At 48.8% G+C, this 25,023-nt stretch overlaps 2 protein-coding genes across 4 annotated transcripts in view; both read left to right on the top strand.

Annotated features, from left to right (window-relative positions):
- LOC136391705 (unconventional myosin-Ia-like) overlaps positions 1 to 9,036 on the top strand; it is a 38,259-nt gene extending 29,223 nt beyond the window's left edge. The window contains 7 exon segments of the mRNA XM_066363479.1: positions 4,866 to 4,911; positions 4,914 to 4,987; positions 7,237 to 7,343; positions 7,716 to 7,848; positions 7,947 to 8,099; positions 8,275 to 8,402; positions 8,697 to 9,036. Of these exon segments, the coding sequence (XP_066219576.1) occupies positions 4,866 to 4,911; positions 4,914 to 4,987; positions 7,237 to 7,343; positions 7,716 to 7,848; positions 7,947 to 8,099; positions 8,275 to 8,402; positions 8,697 to 8,820 (765 nt within the window). The 3' untranslated portion in view covers positions 8,821 to 9,036.
- Positions 9,037 to 14,826: 5,790 nt separating this feature from the next.
- TAC3 (tachykinin precursor 3) lies at positions 14,827 to 21,191 on the top strand. 3 transcript variants are annotated; one of them, XM_066369468.1, is made up of 7 exons: positions 14,827 to 14,990; positions 15,581 to 15,693; positions 18,057 to 18,150; positions 18,344 to 18,373; positions 18,487 to 18,540; positions 18,897 to 18,971; positions 20,959 to 21,191. In XM_066369468.1, the coding sequence occupies exons 2-6, from the start codon at positions 15,586 to 15,588 to the stop codon at positions 18,968 to 18,970; spliced, it is 360 nt and encodes a 119-aa protein (XP_066225565.1). In that variant the 5' UTR covers positions 14,827 to 14,990; positions 15,581 to 15,585; the 3' UTR covers position 18,971; positions 20,959 to 21,191. The 3 variants fall into 3 exon arrangements, with proteins under 3 accessions (XP_066225565.1, XP_066225564.1, XP_066225566.1); XM_066369467.1 differs by having other exon boundaries at positions 18,054 to 18,150; XM_066369469.1 differs by lacking the exons at positions 14,827 to 14,990; positions 15,581 to 15,693 and adding an exon at positions 17,027 to 17,199 and having other exon boundaries at positions 18,054 to 18,150.
- The last annotated feature ends 3,832 nt before the right edge of the window (positions 21,192 to 25,023 follow it).

Here is a 25,023-nt window from a genome sequence, read left to right as displayed (position 1 = left end):
ATCAACATGATCCCAAGGTCGCTGGCTTGAGCAAAGGGTCACTGGCTCAGATGGAGCCCCTGGTCAAGACACATACCAAAAGCAATCTATGAACAACTAAAGTGACACAACTATGAGTTGATGCTTCTCATCTCTCTCCCTTCCAGTCTGTGTGTCTATCTCTCTCTCACTAAAAAAAAAAAAAAAAAAAAAAAAGTAAATTAAACAAACAAAATAAATGAACAAGCAGAACAGAAACAGACTCATAGATACAGGGAACATTTTGATGGTTGCCAAAGGGGAGGGGGGCTGGAGGGCTGGGTGAAAAGTTTTAAGTTCATTGAGCATCCTTATAACCAATGTTTCGAACTCTGCTTCTAGTAGATCACTTGTCTCCATTTAGTTTAGTTCTTTTTCTGGAGTTTTGTTCTGCTCTTTCATTTGGGACATGTTTCTTTGTCTCTTCATTTTGGCTGCCTCCTTGTGTTTGTTTCTATGTATAAAATAGAGCTGCTACATCTCCGAGGCTTGGTAGAGTGGCCTAATGTAGTAGGTGTTCTGTAAGTACCATGTCACAGCCTCTCTGTTCACTCAAACCGGTGCTCCAGGTGCGCCCCTGTGTGGGTTGTGTATACCCTTCTCTTATAGTTGAGCCTTGATTGCTCTTGGTACGTCAATGGGAGGGGTTTACCTCCAGGTAGGTCAGCTGCAAGGACTAGTTATGACCACCAACCACTGAACTCTGACCAACGTAGTGGATCAACTGTTCAGTGTTCCCACCCCACGGAGCAGAACTTACTTCAGCAGGGCTCTGGTACTCCCTTGAGTATGTTACTTATGGAGGTGGTTGGGTGATGATGCTTTTGACATGGTCTGAAGCTGTCCACTGAGTGAGCTGGCTCTGTGGCCTCCCAGCAGGTGCAGGCCAAGGTCAGCTGCCACCTGTAGTCTACTTGGGGACACCCAGCGTAAGCTACAAAGTGATCTGCAGGTGGCTGCTACTTGTACTGGGCTTGGAGGTACCAAGACAAGGCTAAGCTGCAGACCAAGGCTGATCGCTGCTAGCACTGGGCCTGGGGCCACTTAGTGAGAAGTATGGGGCATGTTGAGGCCAGAATATGTTTGCTTGAGAGATTTTAGGAAAGTCTGAAGCATGAGCTAAGATGGGCTATTAGTGTGGAAAAGCCACTGGAAACAGCTTGGGTGGGCCTGAAAGTTGGGTGGGACAGAGCCTCAGGGAATCACCAGGGCAGGGCAAACAGTGTGAACCAGGTTGATGGAGTCTCAGATATGGTACCAGCCTGCCAGCTCTGTGGGGGAAGGGCTCATCAAAGGAACAGTGGCCTCTGCCAGCACTTCTGTCTGGAGAAAGCTGCCCCCTACCACTTTCATCTTGATGCTGGACAATTCAGTTCCTCCCGGTAGGTCCTGGTGCCTTTTAAGCTTCTGCCCCAGTGCTGGAGCTCAGAGGAAGTGAGTCTGAGTGAGTTGGGCACAAGCCCTTTAAGAGTAACTGCCTGGGACTCCAGCAGCCCTCCCTCTCCCTCAACCTTAATCCCCACTGGTTTTTACAGCCAAAGTCATGGGAACTTCTCTTCCTGGAACTCTTGCTGGGGGCCTGGTGTGGGGCTGGGACCCCTCGCTTCTTAGGGGAAACTTCTGCAGCAGAGACATCCATCCTGATTTTTACCCACCACATGTGGGTGTGGGATCAGCCCATTCTGCCTGTCCACTCCTCCTACCAGCCTCAATGTGGCTGCTTTAATTCCCTAGTTGTAGGACTTCCATTCAGCCAGATTTCAGGAAGTTCGAATGATGATTTTTCCGTAGTTGTAATTTTGATGTGATTGTGGAAGGAGGTGAGTACCTATGCTGCCATCTTGCTGGGAATATGTGTGTATTCATATGCATTTGTATATATGTGTGCATATGTTAGAGAATGTGCAGATAGAGCAAGACGTTAACATTATCAATTGGTGAATTTAGGTGACAGTTATACGGTATACAGATCTTCATTGTAATATTTTCTTCAACTATTATGCAAGTTTAAAAACTTTCAAAATACAAAAACAAATTGTATTAAATTTTTTAAAATTTAAATCAGCCTAACCTGTGGTGGCACAGTGGATAAAGCTTCGACCTGGAACGCTGAGGTTGCCGGTTCAAAACTCTGGGCTTGCCTGGTCAAGGCACCTATGGGAGTTGATGCTTCCTGTTCTCCTCCCCCTTTTCTCTTTCTCTCTAAAATTAATAAATAATTAAAAATTTTTAATCTTTGAAAAAAAGAAGTTAAGTACGATTATGTTACTCTTCCCCTTAAAACCCTTTAGTGGTCATCTGTTTCACTCCGAATAAAAGCTTATATCCTGCCTGACCAGGCAGTGGCTCAATGGATAAAACATCAGCCTGGGGTGTGGAGGAACCACGTTCAAAACCCTGAGGCCACTGGCTTGAGCAAGGTGTCACCAGCTTTAGCGTGGGATCATAGATGTGACCCTATGCTCACTGGCTTGAAGCCCAAGGTCACTGGCTTGAGCAAGGGGGTCAACTCACTTTGTTGTAGCCCCCTGTTTAAGGCACATATGAGAAAGCAATCAATGAACAACTAAGGCAGTGGTGGGATTCAGCCAGTTTGCACTGGTCCAGCAGAACCAATACCTGATTTTTTGTTGAGTTCCGCCAACCAGTTGTTAAAATGGTACTTGTAATCAGGGTTCTCTATAAGGTGGGCACCTGGGAAGCCACCCAATGTGGAAATCACAAAATTCCATTTCTTACTATTTTTTTTACTTTTATTAATTTTTAGAGAGAGAGAGAAGGGGGAGGGAGGAGCAGGAAGCATCAACTCCCATAGGTGCCTTGACCAGCAAACCCAGGGTTTTGAACCGGCGACCTCAGCATTCCAGGTCGATGCTTTATCCACTGCGCCACCACAGGTCAGGCCTCTTACTCTTTTTTAACATTCATTTATGCGACAGAGTATTCTAAGCGCCAATAGTAATGTTCATTGTGTCCATAGCTGAAAAAAATTGCAAGTGAGGACACTAATCAAGAGGAAATATGGAAATATCTTAAATAACAATTTTATTGTTTTTTTGTCAGGTATTATTTAATATCTTTTTATTAATATTTTAAGTCTTAATAACAATCTAGTTTTGTGTACTTCTTTTTATTGTTCTTCTTTAAGTATTAAGTGCATGAAATAATAAACCACCTTTCGGTATATCATACTTTTATACTTAAAGTAGTCATTAGGGCAGAGAACTGGTTGTTAAATTATTTAAATCCCACCACTGAACTAAGGTACTGAAACTATGAGTTTATGCTTCCATCTTTCTTCCTGTCTGTCTATCCCTGTCTGTCTTTATCTCACTCAAAAAAAAAAAAGAAAGAAAGAAAGAAAGAAAAGCTTATGTTCTTCCGCAGCCTACAGGGCCCTTCGTGTTCTGTCTTTGACCAACCATCTCTAGTCTTTTCTCCTCTTACTCAATTTAGTTCAGTCACAGTGGCTTCCTTTCTGGTTTTGGAATATATTGCTACTCATTCCAGTCTCAGGGCCTACTTTTTTGTAATTAACTGTCATTATATAATATGTGGTGTGTGTGTGTGTGTGTGTGTGTGTGTGTGTGTGTGTGTGTGTGTGAGTGACAGAGAGAGGAACAGACAGGAGGGGAGAGAGATGAGAAGCATCAATTCCTCATTGCGGCACCTTAGTAGTTCATTGATTGCTTTCTCATATGTGCCTTGACGGGGGGCTACAGCAGAGTGAGTGACCCCTTGCTCAAGCCAGCAACCTTGTGCTCAAGCTGGTGAACCTTGCTCAAACCAGATGAGCCTGTGTTCAAGCCGGCGACTCTGGGGTTTCGAACCTGGGTCCTCAGCATTCCAGTCCAACACTCTATCAACTGTGCCATCGCCTGGTCAGGCTATATAATATGTGTTCATTTGCTTGTGGGCAGTATCCTCCCCCACCCCCAGTAGAATGTAACTAACCCCAGTGAGAGGAACGACTTCGCTTGCTCTGTTCACTGCTTTGTCTCCATACCTAGAACAGTGCCAGGCACAGAGCAGACACTCAATAAATGTTGAATGGTGAAAAAACTCAAGTCCTGGGAGACTCACTAAGAGGGAGATATCCACGCAAATAACAGTAGTAGAAAAACAGAAGTACAGGCCAAGTGCTAGGGGGCTCCAAAGAAAGGAGAGCCCCCCCACCTGGACCAGGAAACCAGGAGGCTTTGTCCTGCAACTGAAAGGATGGGCAGACTGTGGACTGGCAGTGTGGAGCTGGGAGCAGCACGAGCTAAGGCACACAGCGGTTAGTGCATGGGCTGAGCAAAGGGCATGGCGAGGAGCCCCGTCTGGCTGGTGTGCCAAAGTGAAGCAAGGGATCCTGTGATGAGTTGACGCTCTAAGTAAAAGACTTTGAATGCCAGGTTGAGGTGCTGGGCTTGACTGATCAGAGAGGAGGGGAGAGTTAGTACCTGTCCACTAGCTAGCGCAGACAGTGGCAGCCAGCTGTACATAACTGAGAGAGTACAAAGCCACAGGAGCAAAATATCAAGGCCAGTTTTCATATTGGTTCCTCTCACCTCACTTCCCTAGGCTGCAAGTCTCTGCTTGGAGCTAATCCTCTCCCTTCAATCTCCCATTCATGCTCTTACTGGCCCGCCTCAAGCCTCCACTTCCTGCTGAAAGAGATCCAGGAGAGGGCCCCTTTCTCTCTCCTCAGCTCCAGTCTCCTCCACTCCACCTGTTGCTTCTCTGGGTGGCCTTCCTCCACTTAAGTGGCAGCATCTGGTTATGAGTTTGCCTGTCTGGGGCGTGGTGGGGGGGATGTCTGTCTTTTCATCATTGTGTTCTCAATTCCCCTGCTTCCAACCCAGGCACAGAAATTCCTACTGGGGCTGAAGAACAATTTGCCGTCTACCAAAGGTGGCCAGCTGCCCCTTACAAGTGCTTCAACACAGCTAATCAGGAGCTGCAGCGGCTCTTCCACCAATGGAAGGTGAGTGGGGCCCAGGGAAGCCTGTCCTGGGGCCCAGGCACCTCTCCTCTCATTTTTCCTTTTTTCCTTCTTCTGATTTTTCTTTTCTTCCTCCCTCTTCCACTCTTTATTTTTTTTAAATATTATGGTAAGCCTGACTAGGCAGTGGCACAGTGGATAGAACATTGAACTGGGATGCAGAAGACCCAGGTTCGAGACTCCAAGCTCACCAGCTTGAGCGAGGGCTCATTTGGTTTGAGCAAAGCTCACCAGCTTGGACCCAAGGTCGTTGGCTCAAGCAAGGGGTTACTCGGTCTGCTGAAGTCCTGTGGTCAAGGCACATATGAGAAAGCAATCAATGAATAATTAATGTGTTGCAACGTGCAACGAAAATCTAATGATTGATGCTTCTCATCTCTCTCCGTTCCTGTCTGTCTTTCCCTGTTTATCCCTCTCTTTGACTCTCTCTGTCTCTGTAAAAAAAAAATTGTGGTAAAACATATAGAACAAAATATACCATTTTAACCATTTTGAAATATATGGCAGCATGTGGATGTCCCGGCTTTGATTCTGGTCAGGGCACATAGGAGAAGTGACCATCTGCTTTTCTACCCACCCCCCTCCCCCTTCTCTGTATCTCTCTTCCCCTCCCACAGCCATGGCTCGATTGGTTCAAGCGCATCAGCCCAGGCCCTAAGAATGGCCCTGTGGAGCCTCGGCCCCAGGTGCTAAAAATAGCACTGTTACGAGCATGGCCCCAGATGGGCAGAGCATCAGCCCCAGATGGGGTTGCTGGGTGGATCCCTGGTTGGGGCACATGCGGGAGTCTGTCTCTCTATTTCCTCTCCTTTCCCCACCCCCCAGCCTACTTTCTGTGTCTAGGAGTTTGACTAGAGCCATATGCTGCTTAATGACTGGGATACATTCTGAGAAATGCACTGTTAGGTGACTTTGTTGAGTGAACATCATAGAGTGCACTCACACAAACCTAGGTGGTTTAGCCTAATACACACCTAGACTGTATGGTATAGTCTGGTGTGCCTAGGCCACAAACCCATACAGCATATTACTATACAGAGCAACAAGAGATTAAAGCAAGCACAAGAGAATACAATGCCATCAAGAGACACGGTAAATACAAGATCTATGAGGCTGCTGATGACATAACACAGCATACTGTTTATAGCAAACATTTTTTTTAATGTAAGTAGAGCGCATTCTAAAATGGCGATAAAAGTATAGTATAGCCCTGACCAGATAGCTTGGTTGGCTAGCAGTGATTTTCAACCTTTGTTTCTCACGCACTCATAAAGTAATTACTAAAGAAAAAGGGGCCCTGACCTCTTCTTCCTTAGTAACTAATTTATTTGTGCCATGAGATAAAAATGGTTGTATTTAGTCAGGGGCACTGACCTTAGTAATTAGTGTGTGTTTGTGCCATGAAAAAAAAAGGTTGAAAAGAGCATCATGCTGAAGCACTGAGGTTGCCAGTTCGATCCCCGGTCAGGGCACATACAGGAACAAATAAATGTTTCTGTTGTCTCTGTCTGTCTTTCTCCTTTTCTCTCTCTCTAAAATCAATAAAATAAACATTTTTTTAAAAAAGTATAGTATAGTAAATACATAAACCAGTAACATGGTTGTTTATTACCATTATCAAGTATTATGTACATAATTGCATGTGCTGTACTTTTATATGACTGTCAGTGCAGTGGGTTTGTTCACAGCAGCGTCACCACAAACCTGTGAGTAATGTGTGTGCTATGACATTACCATGGCTACGATGTCACCGGGTGAAAGGAAGTTTTCAGCTCCATTATAATTTTATGGGACTACCACAGTACATGCAGTTTGTTGCTGACTGAAATGTTATGTGGCACATGACTATATTTTAGGTACCGCATATAAATGGAATAGTACAATATTTGTCCTTTGGTGTCTGGCTTATTTCACTTAGCACAGTGTTCCTCTACTCAGGAAATACTTACTGAGCACCTGTTTGGGACTGGGCTGTGCTGTGTGCTGGGTGTACGGCCTCATGGGGGCTGTATCTGATTGTTTCCATGCCGCTGCCCAGCATCCCTTAGTCCCCAAGCTGCTCCCCAATGCTCCTCCGGCCTCTGCGCGCTCTGAAGTGTCTAGTGCCTGTTCTCTTCCCTCTAGCTCTCTTCTCTAGTCCCTGTCCTTCCGCGTCTCATTGTCTCCCCACCCGCCTTCCAGCCCTGCCCTCTCCCTCCATGATCATAGCTTCTGCCCCCACCCACTCACAGTGCAAGAAATTCTGGGATCAGCTGTCCCCAAAGCAGGTGGAGACCCTGCAGGAGAAGCTCTGTGCCAGTGAACTGTTCAAGGGCAAGAAAGCCGCGTACCCCCAGAGGTGAGAGCATCTCAGACACGCACAGTCAGTGTTATCAAGGTCAAAGACAGTAGTCCCCAGGGGCGATACAGGGGTGGGGCTCACACTTTAGCGTGCATCAGAATCACTTAGCAAGCTCGTGGGCACCCAGATTGCTGCACCCCACCTGCTCAGAGCTTCTGATTCAGCAGGTCTGGGGGGGGCCCCAGCAATTCTAACAGGTTCCCAGGGGATATGGGTGTTGGGCCTGGAACCATGGAGCTACAGGACATGGTGGAGAATGGGGAAGGGGCACTGGAGGACTAAGATGGGAACTCAGTGGGGGGAGGTACAGGGCCTTGGGAGTCAGTGGTAAGGACCTTGTCTCCACTGCGTATTTCTCTGTGTCCTCAGTGTCCCCATTCCATTCCGTGGTGACTACATTGGGCTTCAAGGGAACCCCAAGCTGCAGAAGCTGAAGAGCACAGAGCACGGGACTGTTCTGGTGGCAGAGACAGTGAAGAAGGTCAATCGTGGCGATGGCAAGGTGAACTCTCCCCACAGCCTGATTCAAAGCCTAGGATGGTAGCTGGAAGGCTGGAGGTCGATCCCACCTTGCCATACCCTTTTCTGTTCTGTCTCTAGACCTCCTCCCGAATTCTACTCCTGACCAAGGGGCATGTGATTCTCACAGACGCCAAGAAGTACCAGGCCAAAACTGTCATTGGTCTGGAAAGTGTGGCTGGAGTGTCAGTCACCAGCTTCAAGGATGGGCTGTTTTGCTTGCATCTGAGTGAGGTATCAGAGCTGGTTGCGGCAGGGCCTCAGACTGGAGAAGGTGGTGGGCATCACCGGCCTGAGGTGGGCTCGAGGCAGTGGGGACCAAATCTCTCACTCTGGGCCTTTGATGTCTCTCAGGCTGTACCTGAGGAGAAAAATGAATCCCTTCCCTGCTATTTTTTTCTTTCCTAAGATATCATCAGTGGGCTCCAAGGGGGACTTCCTGTTGGTCAGTGAGCATGTGATTGAACTGCTGAGCAAAATGTACCGATCTGTGCTGGATACCACACAGAGGCAGCTTCCAGTCACCGTGACTGAGCAGTAAGGCGATGAGCTGGGCCAAGGGACGGGTTTGGGCCAGATGACAAAGCTGTTGGTCATGGTGACCAGGAAAATTCATGTAGTCAGAAAGTGAAGCATACTGCGTCATCAGGGTCAGGCCTGCAGGGGCTTCTCAGTCTCCCCACCCAAGTTCTCTGGTTCTTGAGTCTTCTGACCCAGGCGGGGGGTAGAGGGAGATGCATTTGCCTCAAGAAGGGGAGGGGAAACCATCATGAAAATACGGGCATAGGGGATGAGGGCACTAGCTTTGCCTTTTTGTCTATCCCCCTCCAGGTTCTCAGTGAGGTTCAAGGAGAGCAATGTGGTTGTCAAGGTCATCCAGGGGCCTACGGGTAATGGGAATGGCAAGCTAAGCTTCAAGAAGAAGGGGAGTCATAGCCTGGAAGTGACTCTATAGGGAGGAGGTGGGGGCCTCCTGCAGAGACAGCAGTTTCTTCCTGGATCAGCCCAGCCCCTCCCATCTTTGGGGGAGGATCTCCTATCTAACCCCCTGGCGCTCCGAGACTGAAGAACCCTTGAAGAGGACCTTTCTTCTAAACCATCCCAGTCCTTTCTCCAAACATAGCTTCCTCACACCCTCAGCCTCTTTGCCCACTAATAAAACGAGTGATTTCCCAAAGGTTTGGTCCGTGTGGGTGAGCTGTTCTTCCCCATCTCACTGGCTTGTAGTTGGATTCCTCCTGCCCCCGGTCCCCACCCTCAGGCTCCTTGGAGACAGCTAATGCAGATAATAAGAACGGAAAAGAAGGGAAATTGTCTCTGGGTCCTTGACCGGCTGAGCTCTGGCAGTGTGGGGGGCATTGGAGAGCCTGGGGTGGGGGCAGGGCCCTCGGGGATGGGACTGGGGTCGCAGGTGGCCAGTGTGCTGATTCATTAAGTTTGTCCCTGGAGGGAAGTGAGGATCCCGTCTTGGTGAAAACTAGAATCCTTTGGAAGATGCAGCCTGAAAAAGAGGCCCAAGGGTGGAGGGCTCGTGTGAGCTGAGGTAAGTTGGGGGAGGCAGGGTCCCCGGTACACAGGAGGTCCAGCACCCCCTCCGTCCGCAAGCTCACCACTGGGCTTCATCGCTCCTGCCCCACCCTGGCACCCCCTTCCTGTCCATACACAGAAATGCCAGGCTGCTGCCAGCAGTTATCTTGCTAATCACTGTCCACAGCTGGGGCCTGCAGCTGGTGGCATTTGACAGGGGAGGCTCCACCCAGATTCTCCCATCCTTAGGACTGACCCCTTTTCTTCCTTCTTGTCTTCAGTTCTTTCTCTTGTGTCATCGTCCTTATCTTTTTCTTGGTTTCCAACTGTCTCACACCATCTCCTTGGCCCTGTTTCTGTGAGCTCTGAGTAATATTATATACAATCTTTTGTATAACGCTTAAATATCGCCCTCTTCATGTGTATTTCCTCATAGACTGTCTTGTCTCAGCCTCTCCCTCCCCAGTGTCTACCGTTAGGGAACAAGCAGCTCCTTTGTTTGCAGTATAATTTAGTTCTGTGCTCTGTGAGGGTGTCCAAATAGCTGCCTTTGTTTCTGTCTCCGGATGTCTCTCCTTCCTTTCACAGTCTCTACCTTTCCTGTCTCCACCACTGAGCTCACTGCGCCTTGAAGCTGGGGTCTCCCGGCACCCTGCTTCCAACCATCTGCTGGCATCTCACAGCCCCAGGTCCTCATGCTGTGGGAGAGCTGATAAGCTCTCTTCTTGCCTGCAGATGAATCTCGCTCTCTGAGTGCAAGCCCTGTGTTCGGGCTCAGCCTGCCCTGAGCTGAGATAGCACCCGAGGAGTCAGCTCTTCCCAGGCAGGTGAGGGGCTAAAGCTGTTTGGGGAGGCTGTGTCCTGAATGGGGGTACTTCAGTCTACCGCCACCCCTGACAGCTGCCCGCATCCTTGACTTCTCAGAATCAGCCCAAGGAGTTCCTGTCTGAGAGAGGGTGGTGGCCAGATCCTGACTTCCCTGCTCTCCCTCCTCTCCTGCTCCCAGGGTCCAAATTGTCATCACTTTTCCAGGGAAGGTCTGGTCATTTTCAGAAGCAATCTCAGGAGGACGTGCAGCTGGCTGCTGCCTCCCTGATTTTTCTTTCCTGGGGCTGAAGGCACTGTCAGCTCTCTGGGCTGGGGATGGTGGGAGTGGGAAGGGCCAGGGTCCCGCCCTCCCTCCTGTCCTCTTGCTGTCAGTCATGTGGATGGATGCCAGTTTGAGGAGGGGTATGGGCTCCTCTCCTAGTTAACTTTCCATCTCTCTCCTCTTCCTCTTTTCTGTCTCTGCCTCTCTTCTTTTTCGGAGCCCAGGAGTGTGTTTTTTCCTGTGAAGCATATAGGGGCTCAGTTTCCCCAGTGTTATAGGGCTTGAATTGGCTTCATCATGATGGGAGAAGCTGGAATTCTGCTGCCCCAAACCCACCCACTGAGCCAGTCCAGCTTTCTTAGTGTAGAGTGTTTCAGTCTCCAAAGGACGCCAACTATGCTGGAGTCCCCTATCCCCTGCAAGGAGCCAGTCCAGCATCTCACAGCTCACACCAGTGCTAGCTCAGCCCTCCTGGCTTTGCCATTTCTTCCCAGGCTCTGAGGGGCTCTTTGAGTTCCTGGCTCTGTGGGTTGTCCCTCAGCTATCTCCTGGCTGCAGGACTCAACAGGCAGGATGCAGAGGCTGCCATCCTTCTAAGCATCACCGGTATCTTCAGCCAGTTGTCACATATGGCCTTGGCCCCTCCAATTCACCCAAAACACCTCTCCAGGATGTTGCACCAAGTTGTACATGTGGTGCACATTTGCAGGTCGTCCGGGTGCCCTCTGAGAACAGCTGACTGACCTGTCTCATCTCAGCTCAACGGTACACACCTTTTCCTGGCCTTACCCTCAACCCTCCCCAGCAGCACAGGGGGGAACTCCAGAGGGAGGATCTGCTAGGGACCCTGCCCTCAAGGCCAGTGGTAGCAAATACAGAGTAGTGATCAAAGGAAAAAAATACTGTACCTAGGTGTTCTGTAGCAACACCTCCCACTTTACATGTCATTTGCATATGATTTGTAGGCAAATTGAAGCCTAGTCTGCCCCAACCATCTGGGGCAAGACTGAAGAAACAAAATGGAGTCACCATAGCCAAACTAACAAAAATTACTTAAATGAGAATGGGCTGAAACATGAGGAACAGATTTGTTTTAACTAGCCTGGGAACTTAAACTTTTCATGTGCATCAATGCCTGGAGATACACAAAATTCCTATAGCTAACCCTCTGAAAAGCTTAAGAAAGAATGTTCACATGTCCAGACCACCTGATATCCATTATCTAGACCATCAGACATCTGGAAGATTACCATTTGGACCAATCTGGAGGCTAAGAATGCAGAACTGGTTCTTCTCAAGAATGTCCTTTTTACTATAAGAATTTTCAACTTTTTTCTTCAGAACACTGGGTGCCAATCTGGCAGTGTTTTTGTTGTTGTTTTGTTTTGTTTGTTTTCCAGTTTGCAAATCTTAAGACCCTTGAATAAGACTCTGTCATTTAATTCTAGCAAACCCTCGTGATTCATTTTTGCTTGGTGGACACCGCCAAAGCCTCCCTCCTCCATCACTTCTGACTTAGTTTAGCATCAGGTCTTTCAAGTCTTTGCTAATGCTGAGGACCAAGGGCTGATCAGTTCTCCCTGCCATTCCCTTTCTCCCCCCACCCTTGGCCCCTGCCATGTTATGTGAGATGCCATACCATCAAAGGACTTGATTCATGGTGAACCTTTGCTGAAGCCCTGCTCCCCTGGCGCTAGGGCTTGGGGGCCGGGGTGGATGGGTTGCTGTGAGAGAGAAGCTGAGGCAGAGATGGGACCCAGGAGGCTTTAGTCTTCAGCCTTCAGTCTAACACATTCCTCCTCCTGCATCCCCACCTCCCTCCAGCCGGCCTAGTTTGGACCTCCTCCAGATTGGTGGGAGGGAGGAGTGGGAGATGACTAGGTCCAATTAAAGCAGCCCCTGAGCTTCTCAAAGACATAAACCAGCCTTTCCATATACATGTAAACAGCCTCCCACTTCTATCCCCCATTCTACCGAAGCTCCCAACCCTGGATCCTGGCCCTGTAATTAGGTGGATAATGGGAAGCTTTTGATGAGGCCCCATTAGCCTTTCACATAATAAAGGGGCCTTGAGACCCAGCTGCTGCCCTCACTCAGGGGTGAGCATGGGTGGGGCCCTGTCCAGCCAGAGTGACTTCTTTCCAGATGACTCAAGTCCCAGGGTGTTGGGATGCTAGGAGTGTGGAGTGGGGAGACACATTACAGGACCCTAACCACACTGCAGAGACGCTATGGAAGATTCACATTGTGGGTTGCAATGCAAGAAGCTGGGCCAGGCTTTCTTTTTTGTTTTGTAAGTAAACTTTTATTGAGCACCTATTATATGCCAAACACTATAGAGCTAGGAGTCCACTAGCAAGCAAAACAGACAAAAGTCCTTGGCCTGGTGATGCTGACATTCTGGTGGGGGATGGGGTAGACAGACTCTAACTGAAATATTTAGAATGTTGGATGTAGTACGTGCATAAAAAAAGAAACAGCAGGGGATATGGAGTATGAAATGGTTGTAATTTTAAATAGGGTGACTGAGGAGGGTGTTGGTAAGCAGGAAGCTTTTTAGTGAATATACAACAGAGCTACGTTTCTCTCCCCAATCTCAAGGTACAGAAGAGTACAAGGTCCCAAATCTCCAAGTCCCTTGGAGAGGTGGGTCACCACTTCCTCTGAGAGAGTTAGCTATTCCCTTGCTGGTCAAAGCTCATAGCAGCACAATAGAATGAAAAGAAGGTTTAGAGCAGGGGTCCCCAAACTTTTTACACAGGGGGCCAGTTCACTGTCCCTCAGACCATTGGAGGACTGGACTATAAAAAAAACTATGAACAAATCCCTATGCACACTGCACATATCTTATTTTAAAGTAAAAAAACAAAACGGGAACAAATACAATATTTAAAATAAAGAACAAGTAAATTTAAATCAACAAACTGACCAGTATTGCAATGGGAACTATGCTCCTCTCACTGACCACCAATGGAAGAAGTGCCCCTTCTGGAAGTGCGATGGGGGCCGGATAAATGGCCTCAGGGGGCTGCATGCGGCCCGTAGGCCGTACTTTGGGGACCCCTGGTTTAGAATGATAAAACCTGAATTTGAGACTGTTTTCCAACAGCTGTATGTCCTGGAGCATGCAACTGAACATTTTGAGTCTCAATTTCCTTATCTGAAAAATGGCAATATTCCCTACTCACGTGGTGGTGATGAAAATCAAATGAATTGCTATGTGCCAACCTTACAAACGTTCAGACCCCGTCCCCATTACAAATGGTGGAGTGATGAATCACTTTAAAGCGGCCTTCACTTTGCCTCTCCCTCGTCTCTATCAGCAGTACCTTTTCTCTCTGGGTCTCCTTTCTGATCCTACGATGCTGATGCTCCTCAGGGATTCTACCTTGGGTGTGAGGTGAACAGCCTAAGCCCCCTCAGCAGTGCGAGCTATGAACAAGAGGCTCAAAAGGTCAGGGGAAAAGGTGCCTGAGCTGCACGGAGACAGATGAGAGTGGGGGAAAATGTTACTGTGAGGGAAAAAAGAAGCAATTAGACCAATGCTGAGGGTGGGGGCGAGAGTAGGGGGACAGTTTAGCTGCAGCGTTTTGTTCTTCCTTTCTGAGATTACATCAGGAAGGCTAGAAGTTAGGACTTTAGAAGGATGCAACTAAGGCTGATTGGGGTCAAGAAGGGGTGAGGTAGGGAGGCTGACGGGAGAGGCATTGGCATTGGGGAGGTAGTGGATGGAGCCAGAAACTGATGAGGTCTCTGCATTCAATGCAGAGAGAAGTACTGACCCTCAGTTGATCTGAGGATCAAGGCAATACACCCGCTACAGCTCAGAGGAGAGCAGAGGGTGAAGTGAGGACTAGAGGGGCTGCCAGGATCACCTCTCCATCCTCAGGGGCCTGAACCTGGCTGTCTTGGTTGTCTTGGTGGTGGGAGAGCCAGGAAAGCACCAGCCTGGAATTGTTCCAGCCTGGCAGTCTAACCTGAAGGTTTAAAGGGCAAGGAGGAGAAAGAGGCCCAGGGACCACACCTATTGAGTTAGGCCTGACATGCAAATTTTGTGGCAAACCATACACAAATTATTCCTTAGCATGCCCAGCTCAGGGCTGTTGGAAAGTGGGCTGCTGGATAACCCCAGCTCACTGCTGGGTTTATGGTGTGTGTGTGTGTGTGTGTGTGTGTGTGGCTGCAGCTGGTTTTATAGTGTGTGTGTGTGTGTGCCCGCGTGTGTGTGGCTGCAGCCTATACTCTCCTTCCCACCAGTCTCCCCCCTCCCCTCCAGCCACCCTGGGATTGGTGATTCTCAGTCCCTCCCCCAGCTCCCCCAGACCTCCCAGAGCCTTTATCAGGGAGCTGGGCAGGAGACGCTGCCACATTCCCAGATCCCCTCCACCTCTGTCTCTCTCTTCAAAGGAGCGCCACAGCACCAGCTTTTGCGGGGAGCAGGGCATAATCTCGGCCAGCTCGCTGATTCTACTAGACCATCCAGCTGTAGGCTCAAAGCTGCTCCACAGGTAGGCACGGATGGGAGAACGTTGGAAGGACTGAAGCTGGCATCAAAAGACAGGAGCCGGAGTTAGGAGAAATAAAAGAAGTGGCAGCCTTTGATCGGGGAGCAGGGCACTGGGAACTGAGTAGAAAGCAGAAAGAAAGGGGTTGAGAACTAGTTTGTTTGAAGCCTGTGGGTATGGACTGACTGCTCCATACTAGAAAGTTTTTGCCTCAGACTTGGGTCTGTCTAGGGCTGGAAAAATAGCATCCAGGATCCCTCAAGCCGACAAGGAAATAGACCCGTGCACGACCTATAAATCTGTCATCTTCCTTTGGAACCTAGAGTCCCCGGCACTGTAGCACCAGTGCTCTTTGCTGCCAGGTGCACCGCCTGGGGAGGTACATCTGATAAGAGGACAGGGGAACCAAGCCCAGTGGACAGCCCCCTACTCAGAGATACTGTCTCCAGGCCGGGGTTGGATGGGAGTATTGGGGGATGGGGAAGCAGGATCAAGCCAGACTGCTGGTCAGGAATGTTTCCTATGTTTGTCCTCATATTGTGTCCTCCTCCTCCTCCTCCCTGCCTTGTATTCCTGTTTCTTTGCTCTCCTAGGCACCATGCGGAGCACCCTGCTGTTGGCAGCCATCCTGGCCCTCAGCCTGGCTCTTGAGGCTGTCTGTGAAGAGTCCCAGGAGCAGATGGTGCCCCTTAGGGGCCGTAGGGAGGTAAGGCACCCCCTCTAGCTGGGCCCGCCTTGGCTAAGTATTGGGCAACATCATGGGAGCAACAGCTTTGCTGGTTCGGAAAGCTGTAGGGACAGTGTGGACCATGGGTTGGGAGTTACCCAGTTATCCGTCAGAGTGCTGGTGTCCCTACCTCTCTGGTCAGCTCATGTTCTCACGGTCTCTGGGTATGTCTGTAAGTATCTCTGTCCCTCTGCTTGAGTTCTACACCTTGTATGCAAGAGGTGCCCTACCAACACGATTAACTTGGTAATTGGATGGTGATTGGATGGGCGGCAGCAGCAGTGGGGGGGGGGGGCTATCTACACCCTGGATGGTATGAAAGTTAGATTTCTCCCGCAAATGATCATTTGTATGCTATTTTACCTATTAGTTACATGTATTATTTTGTCTCAAAATTTAAATAAACTCACTTATCCCTGCTCATCCATCCCCAGTAACCTCAGGGGCTCCTAAGATTGCAACCCCTTGTGTTCTCCGCTCCCGCCCCCCTCTAGCCTCTGCTTAGTCAGGATAGGAAAATAATAATAAACACAACACAAAGTGGGTTAGGCTCTGGTTTCCAAAGTTCCTCTAGGAAAAGGAATAGGACTTGTCAGGTAGGCTACAGGGAAAAGCAAGGAGGAAGCCTCTTTAAGGTTTTGAAATGATAGCAATTACATTGGTACAAATGCTTTTAAGATGATAATAGGTGGAACTTATTACAAATTCAGTGTGTGAAGCCTAACTGCCTTTCCAGCTCAGAGTTGTGTTGCTTCTCGTGACAGGAGGTGGGCAGAACAGTTGAACAATTTGGGGAAAGTGCTGCCTTGGAGGCTGTGTGCTGGCAAGAGAGAGCTCGCCAGCCTTCTTTCAGCTGGTGAGGCGTGTGGGGCACGGTAGGCTGGCAGCCTTGCAGGTGGCAGCAGTTGTGCCAGGTTCAAAGACAAGAATCAGTTCAAAAAACACACAGGGAGTGCGAGTGCCAACTGTGGGCTGGACACTATGTTCGGAGCCCAATGTTCCAGCTCGAGATGATCAGGATATTTGGGTATATTCCTCTGAGATTAGCTTCCTTCAAGGACTTGCCCCTCTTGGTCAATAAAAGATTGCTGTCCCATCCCTCCTCTCTGCAGGTCTATGAGAGTGAGGGAAATTGGGGAGGGCAGAGGCTAGGGTCTATGGGTGCCTGGATGACTGGGATGGTCTGTGTGGGGAAACGTCTTGTGCCAATGTGCTCAGCAGCCCAGGGACTCAAGGACTCTGCAGAGAGAGGCACCTCTGAGGTTCAGGGTGAGAATCTCTAAACGTGATCATTGTCATTGTCTCTCTGCAGCTACAATAAACTGGGTGTGTGGTGTGTGCCCACCAACCATCCTGCTGTGCCCAAGTTGCTAAAAAAAATCACCAAGAAAATTAAGAGTCCCTGCTTGGCAGCAGGTGCAGAATCTGGGGTTCATCTGTGGGATGGAGGAGAAGCGTCACTTGAACACGCTGCTTTCTGAAATTGTAAGTCTAGTGTAGAAAGCAGGGAGGGAAGGAAAACCAGAGGCCAAAACCCATGGAGAGGAAGAGAGCAAGAGGCAATGGGAAACACAAGGAGAGAAACATCCACAGACATAGCACGGAGTGGGTGAATTACAGGGTTGCTGCTGTGTCCCAGCTTCCTATCCCCAAGACTGAGTCCTGTCTGCAGCTCAGTGGAGCACAGATCAGAGGACACTTGATCTATCTGATGGGCCTTCCTTGTGAGTGGAGGAATTCATGGCTCCTCCATTAGGCAACCACATCCTTGGACAAACTACTTTCTGATGTGCCAGGGAGCAAAGAACTGAAGGCCCTTCTCACTGAGAAGTGGTAGGAGCTAGAAGAAGGCCTCAAGAGAGGGCTCAATGGGGCTCTTGAGCTTGGAGATAGCAGGAGCAACTGTCTCAGTTTTGCTCAAACCATCTCAGCTTGAGCACAGAAAGTCCCACATCCCAGGAAGGCCCTTATTCCTGGGCAAACAGGGACAGTTGGTCAGTACAGGGATGCACCATGCGTTTCCTTTAACAGGACTATGCAAATGAACCAACTGGGGGCCCGTTAACATACAGATTCTGTCTCAGTAGGTCTGGGCTAGGATTGAGTTTATGCATTTCTAACAAGCTCCCAGGGTGATGCTGCTGGCTCACGGGCTGCACTTGGAGAGCCCACTTCTCTTCCCCACTTCTCTTCCCTTGTAAATCCGAGGAAATCCTGAAAGAGATAAGATGTCAGGTTCGGCTGTGATAGACTCAAGAAAAGGCTGTTTCTTATGGGAAAAGAGTGAGCGGTTTGGGTGTGAGCCTCCTGCCTCAATCCTCTTTGTTTCTCTTCCCTAGAAGGTCCCGGATATCAATCAGTTGCTCAAGACACTCACTAGCAGTGGCCCTGTCTCTGTGGATGAACTGCTCAAAACTCTGGGCAAGGCTCTCAAGGGTAGGAGCAGCCTTAGGGAGAGGGATGTGTGGGGGCAGGATTCTGAAGATAAAATAGGCCTGGGAGACCCCTTCAGGTGGGAAGGAGGCTGGAACTGGCTTAGTGAGTAATTGAGAGTTATGATCTGAACCACTCCCTAATGGTCACTTTCCTGATTCTACTCCCCAGCTGCACACTGTTCTTGTTTTCACAGGTCCTAAGAAACGATTACTTCTCCAGAAACGTGAGTAGCCTCTTCTCCCTCCTTATCTCTGCTGACCACTTGCCCATAGCTCCATGGGCATGGGCCCCAGTGACTGATGGTCACTGGGAACAGTGTTGGCCCTTTTCCTGCAGGCGACATGCATGACTTCTTTGTGGGACTTATGGGCAAGAGGAACACCCAGCCAGGTAAGATAGTGTGGAGGTACAGTGGCAGGATTTAGGAGACTGGTCAAGACAAGCAAAAGTCAAAAGCCTCATGTTTGCCCTCAAAGGGAAAGACAAGACTTCTCTTAGCTACAGAGAGGCCTCCTCGGCCCTTGCTACCCAGCCAGCTTGGATCCACAGTGCAGAGTTCCCTGGGAGACCTTTATCGGCCAGTCCTGCTATAGCTTGGGGGGTGTGGTCAGGGAGGCTCTGCTTCCTCCTCGCCTCCCACCTTTGCCTTCCAATGTCGCCCTTCCTAGCTAGTCCTTCATTGTGGGTCAGGGTAAAGGTCACATTCAGAAAAATCCCTCCTAACTACACTGCTTGTTTTACCCCAGACACTCCTATTGATGTGAATCAGGAGATTGTCCCCAGCTTTGGCAGCCTTGATTATCCCCGCAGTGTGGAATGAGGTAAGGGTTATTGGTTAGGGAGAGGCGAGGGGCTGTGTGTGTGTGTGTGTGTGTGTGTGTGTGTTGTCAGAGGAGTATTTCCTCTGATGCTACAGACATTAATGTTCATAAATTTTCCCTGAAACACAATGCCAATGCCCAGCACACTGTCAAACACACCAACACTTAGAGGTACATGCTTGTCTGTGACCACAGACACACACTAACACACACAGCCTTCTTTTTCATCTTATCTCTATTGTTTGATTCTGTTCTCTCCTGATCTGTGCAAAAGATGGGGAGATCATCACCTGATAATTAGAGGTGCCAATTCACATCCAATTCACGGGTGAAGTGTTTTGCCTCCCGGGCAGGCTGAACCATTCAGATTATTCAGAATCTCTTCCTGCTGGGTCCAGTGTGTAGTTCTACACAAGAGTGATTTAGGAAGAAATGCAAGGAACTCCTGCCATCTAATGTGAAGTAGCTGACTCTCTGTCAGTCGCTCTGTGTAGCCTGATGGAGAAGAGCATGGCCTGAGTTGGAATCCTGAATCTGCCACTCACTAACTGTGTTCCCCTGGCCAAGTTATATAACCCCCGGTGCCTAAGTGTCCCTGTCTTAAAAATGGAGGTGATAAGAGGACCTTGCAGGGCTTTGCAGTCAAGGGCTGAGTATAGGTAAAGTGTTCAGCGCTCTATGTTGGCTTTGTTGGTTGCTGCGGTCTGGGGGTGTGGGGGACGTCCTAGCATTTCCCCCGGCTGGCTCTGTTCTAGGCTGAACCCCGGCCTGAGTGGGCTGACGGATCTCTCACTTGGTGTGCAAGTGTGAATCCTGTGGGGAAGTGTCTAGTCAAAACATGGAACCTTCCACCTGGACACCATCTTCCCACACACAGCAACACAGCTCAACCGATGCACTGGCTTCCAAAGGAAGAGTCATGGGGGCGAGAAGGAGGGGGACTCAGAAACCTGTTACCAGGGAGAGACTCTGGTCCCTCTTACTGTGTCCCTGTTACCCACACTCATTAGTCTCAAGGGAGAGCAAGGAGCAGAAGCCGACTCTCAATGAGACTGCCTGTGCATGACTCCCCGGATCCAGAGACGAGGTCTGCCCCCGCCCCCACTCAGTGTTGGGTGAGAGGGCGCCAAGAGCTGTAATGACCGTAACTCGCTGATTACATGGTACTTTTACTCTCATTAGATGGTTATTTCAGTCTTGCCAACCGCCAGATAATTATACAGGCAACTATATCTGGATGACATACTCTCCCCCAGTGATATGCATCAGCCATAAAGATAATTACATTGCAATTTTTGCCATAGTATTTTATACAAATAGCAGAAACAAGTGCATGGTGGAAATCTACTTTTACTGCTTGCTGGTGAATCTAGGTCCTTTCAGAGGAACCAGGCCCATAATTGCAGCCTTCATAATCTCACCACTGACAGAGCGTTCTCAACCTGTTAGGTACCAGGAAGAATAAGACATAAAGTCCCTGGAGGCTGGCATTTAAAGGAGATTAGATGAGATGAGTCTACAAAGATCATTGTATCATCTTATTTCATTTGTGTGAAACTGTTGAGAAAGGGCCTGTCTTTGCGGGGGTTTTGGGGGGGCTCTGAAAAGAGGAGGAGCTAGGTGAAGCTGGGGGACCATTAGCATCAGGGTGCATTGTATGGGGCTGTGTGTGTGTGCCTGGCTCGTGGGCATGCTAGTAGGATGAGAGGAATGTTGTTTGTGTTGCTGCATTTTCTGCACAGGCCCTGACAGACCAGGAACACAGGTGTTTATAAGTTGCATCAGAAATACACAGCGGAAGGTGTAAGCACCTGAAGCTAGGAGAGCTCAGTTCTTCAGTTCCAAGGCTGAGGGACAGCTGTGCCTAAGATTTCTGTTCTCTCTCCTTCTCCCATACAGATGCCCCTCCCCTTCCTCTCCTGCTTCCCCAGTGGTGGGTGGGAGTTTTACAGGACCAAAGATATGATTTCATTTTTTTTGTACTCAGCACTCCATTTCTGGACTCCAGGGCTGCATCATGAGGACACCCTGTCACCCTCGCTGAATCGCCAGGTGCATGCATCCTATGTCACCTTTCCCAGCCTTGTAACCCTCTTGTGCTTAGACTCCTTCCCCTCCCATCCAATGCTGGTGTAGAAACTGCACAGTGAGCATCCCCAGTCCAGGCATCGACTGCAGGCTTCCCTGCCTCCCTCAGCAATAAAGGATTTTTACATATGACCCAGAGTGATGTATTTGTTTGGTTGGTGAATGGGTAGTTTTTTTTCTCTTCCTTAACTCTTCCAACTACATCAGACACACACACACACACACACACACACACACACACACACACACACACACACACACACACGTGACCTGCAACAGGTTGTGGGGACGAGATGGTGACCTATACACAGAGTTTGCTGTCTAGCAGGGCCATAGACATGCAAACAACTCTTGACCCCGATAGGGTGGGACATGGACAAGGAAGCTTCTGCAACAACTGAGAAAGAAGGGAACAGACATTTTCAATTTTAACCGGCTACTTTAGTTATTATAAAGGGAAACATTTATTTCATCCTCTATAATGCTACTGTTAGCAGCCTGTAACTAGTCCTCAGTAAATGCAAGGCACAGTAAATGAGGTTGTGTGTGGGTGTCTTTATTCTGATGTGGCCTTAATGGAACAGCCTGGGCAATTCTCAAGCTCCCCATTTTAGCCTGGAGCAGGGGCCTTGGCCAAGCCCCTGAACTACCCTAGTGCAAGTCAACTTTCGCTTTCCCAAAGCAGCATAAGGAGAGAACAGGCCGCTTCCTGCAGTTCCTTCACCCCAGTAAAACTTCTGTTCCAAGAACCTGACGGAGGCAACTTTGGACCCACAGCTGTACCGTAGGGCTCGGGAGGAGAAAGAGCTCACCTCAGTATCTTTGGTGTTGGGTTTACTGCTAGAGGTCAAAGGATGTCCTCACCCCAGATCCTTAAGCCTTTCTTCAGTGAGTCATCCTGTTGGTTTTTCAAAATTATCTATCTAGAGGGTTTAATTTTTGCAGTCTGGGGAATTTATGTGGGTCATGAAAACTTCAAAAGTTGATTCTGCTCACACTGGGGAAGTCTGATGTGTGTGCTGAGAGGACACAAGTGCTTTGCCAAGCAAGAGCATAAATGCAGCAAGGCCACTCTGGTAGGCTGACAAAAATTGCAGTACTGGGGATTCCAGGAAAAATGGAGACACATTTTAAATCAGATTCATGTTGTATTTGGAGAGTGCATAAAGGAATCCTGGTGTCCCTCTTCCTGTAGTAAAGAGACTGATGCCTAAGGAAGTCTGGTCATCAAGACCTTGATCATATCCATGGTCCTTCTCTCTTTAGCTTTGTTTATGTGTGTTATTATGATTGCATGGTGATTTACTTTAAAAAGACTTCTAGCCCTGGCCGGTTGGCTCAGTGGTAGAGTGTCGGCCTGGTGTGCAGGAGTACCGGGTTCGACTCCCGGCCAGGGCACACAGGAGAAGTGCCCATCTGCTTCTCTACCCCACCCCCTCTCCTTCCTCTCTGTCTCTCTCTTCCCCTTCTGCAGCCAAGGCTCCATTGGAGCGCGCTGGGGATGGCTCTGTGGCCTCTGCCTCAGGCGCTAGAATGGCTCTGGTTGCAACAGAGCAACGCCTCAGATGGGCAGAGTATCGCCCCTTGGTGGGCGTGCCAGGTGGATCCTGGTCGGTCGCATGCGGGAGTCTGTCTGACTGCCTCCCCGTTTCCAACTTCAGAAAAATACAAAAAAAAAAAAAAAAAAGAAGAGAGACTTCAGTACTAAAGATTCTGGACCCAAGTCCATCGTGTGTGTAGTGGGAGGTTTTTCTACACCAATAAGCCACACTCTGACACTATTTACCCAGAGATGATATCAGACTCCATGAGTTGATGGTTTATTCTGACAAGACTGCCCCCAACTTCAGATGCCAATCCAGGCCCAGGTTGTTACCTATGCATCTGACTGACCAGCTACAGATTGGAGGGTCCTCTGACCTAAACCATGGGTTCAATTAATTTGCTAGAGCAGCTCACAGAACTTAGGAAACCCATTTACTCACTAGATAACCAGTTTATTATAAAAGGATATAACTCAGGAACAGCCAGGTACAAGAGATGCATAGGGCAAGGCACAGGGAAAGGGCACAGAGATTCTGTGCTCACTTGGAGTGCACAGCTCTCCTCTCCTTGAATCTCCAAGTGTTTGCCAACCCAGGAGCTCTCTGAACTTTCATGTTTTTAATGAGAAACTTCTATTTTCTTTTTCAAATTTATTGATTTTAGAGAGGTGGGGAGAGAAAGAGAGAGAAAGACAGGTACATAAATCTGTTCCTATATGACCCCTGACTGGGGATTGAACCAGTAAGCTCTGCACTTTGGGACAACGCTCTAACTTGTTATGATTTTTTTTATGGTTCGAACTCGCAAGGAATAAGACACATCAGATGAAAGTAGCATAAGCAGAGGGCTGAAACTCTTAGGTGGAATCAGCCCCGAGAAACTGCGGCCACTGCATATTTATTGAGTTCCAAAAGCCACGGCTCAGCAGAGAAAGCTAGAAAGCTACAAAAGCCTTTTTCCCACCCGTACCATCCCCAGTCCTGCACACCTACTGTTTCCTTCATTACCAAGGACACGAGAAGAGTCAGAGTCTCAGAGCGTATCAATCATAAAGGACATCTGGTTCCTGAAGGCATTCCTCCAAGATTCCTGTGTACTTGCATTCAAGTAACCCCAGGCCAGTCTCCTGTTATGGTTAGCACACTCCAAGATCTCTTGTCTCCAAGTAACCCCTGCGCTGAAGTTAACTACCATTTATATTTGTGCAGGGTCTTTCCCTTCACTAACTAACCAAGCCCTCTGGCCAGGGCTGAACATTCTATTTTTAGTGAGAGACAGACAGACAGACAGACAGACAGACAGACAGACAGGAACAGACAGACAGGAAGGGAGAGAGATGAGAAGCATAAACTCATAGTTGTAGCACCTTAGTTGTTCACTGATTGCTTCTTATATGTGCCTTGGGAAGTGGGGGGCTCCAGCTGAGCCAGTGGCCACTTGCTCAAGCCAGCAACCTAGGGCTTCAAGCCAGCAACTTTGGGCATTAAGCCAGCAAGTTTGTGGTCATGTCTACAATCACACACTCAAGCATGTGACCCCATACTCAAGCTGGCGAGCCCACGTGCAAGCAGAATGGGCCTGCACTCAAACCGGTGACCTTGGGGTTTCAAACGGATCCTCAGCATCCCAGGCCGATGTTCTATTCACTGTGCCACCACCTGGTCAGGTTGAAAAAAACCATTTTTTAATGGAAGCTTTATTACACTGTCAACATAAGAAATGTCCAAAACTGTTAGAATTGGCTTGACCCATGGTGGTTGTGGGGCAGATAAAATATATTATGCTCACTTTGTTAAAGATGGCGCTGCCCACTTGGAAGCTCATCACCCAAGTGATATTAGCCCTTCTTGCTTGGGATGGGCATGATTATGTTAATATGTGTTGGGGGAGGGATTTCGTACCAAAAGGTTTTAAAAGAAGAGATCACCGTTGTTCCAGGGGGAAGAGGGATTATGTTCTAGAAGGAGAGCAGAGAAAGGCCATGTGGAGGAGGCCAGGAGAAGCAGCCAAGATGGCAGAGTGCTGAAGGAGAAGCCAGTTTGTGCAGAGTGTGCAGAGAGGAGATGGGGAATAGAGGTGAATAAGGCTGGTGAGCTAGAAACCTTTGATTCTAGGAAATTCAGATAAGTCAGTAGCTTTGTGAGCACTGAATGAGTGGGTTTTGGAGCCCAGTGTGTGTTTTTACTTGCCCACCGGGTGCAAGCTAGGATTAAAGATAATGGCCCACCAGTTCTTGGCTCCGTTGTTTCATTACCGACTGTCCGAATCTAATGCGAACCTGCACTGTCCAGGTGGCTGTGATGGTGGCTGTGACTACTGACCATACAGTGGTGCAGTGGATAAAATGTTGACCTGGAATGCTGAGGTTGCTAGTTCAAAACCCTGGACTTGCCTGGTCAAGGCACATATGGGAGTTGAT

The sequence above is a fragment of the Saccopteryx leptura genome, chromosome 2 (genome assembly GCF_036850995.1).
Source record: "Saccopteryx leptura isolate mSacLep1 chromosome 2, mSacLep1_pri_phased_curated, whole genome shotgun sequence".
NCBI classification, from domain to species: domain Eukaryota; kingdom Metazoa; phylum Chordata; class Mammalia; order Chiroptera; family Emballonuridae; genus Saccopteryx; species Saccopteryx leptura.
This window is presented reverse-complemented; position numbering and strand designations above follow the sequence as displayed.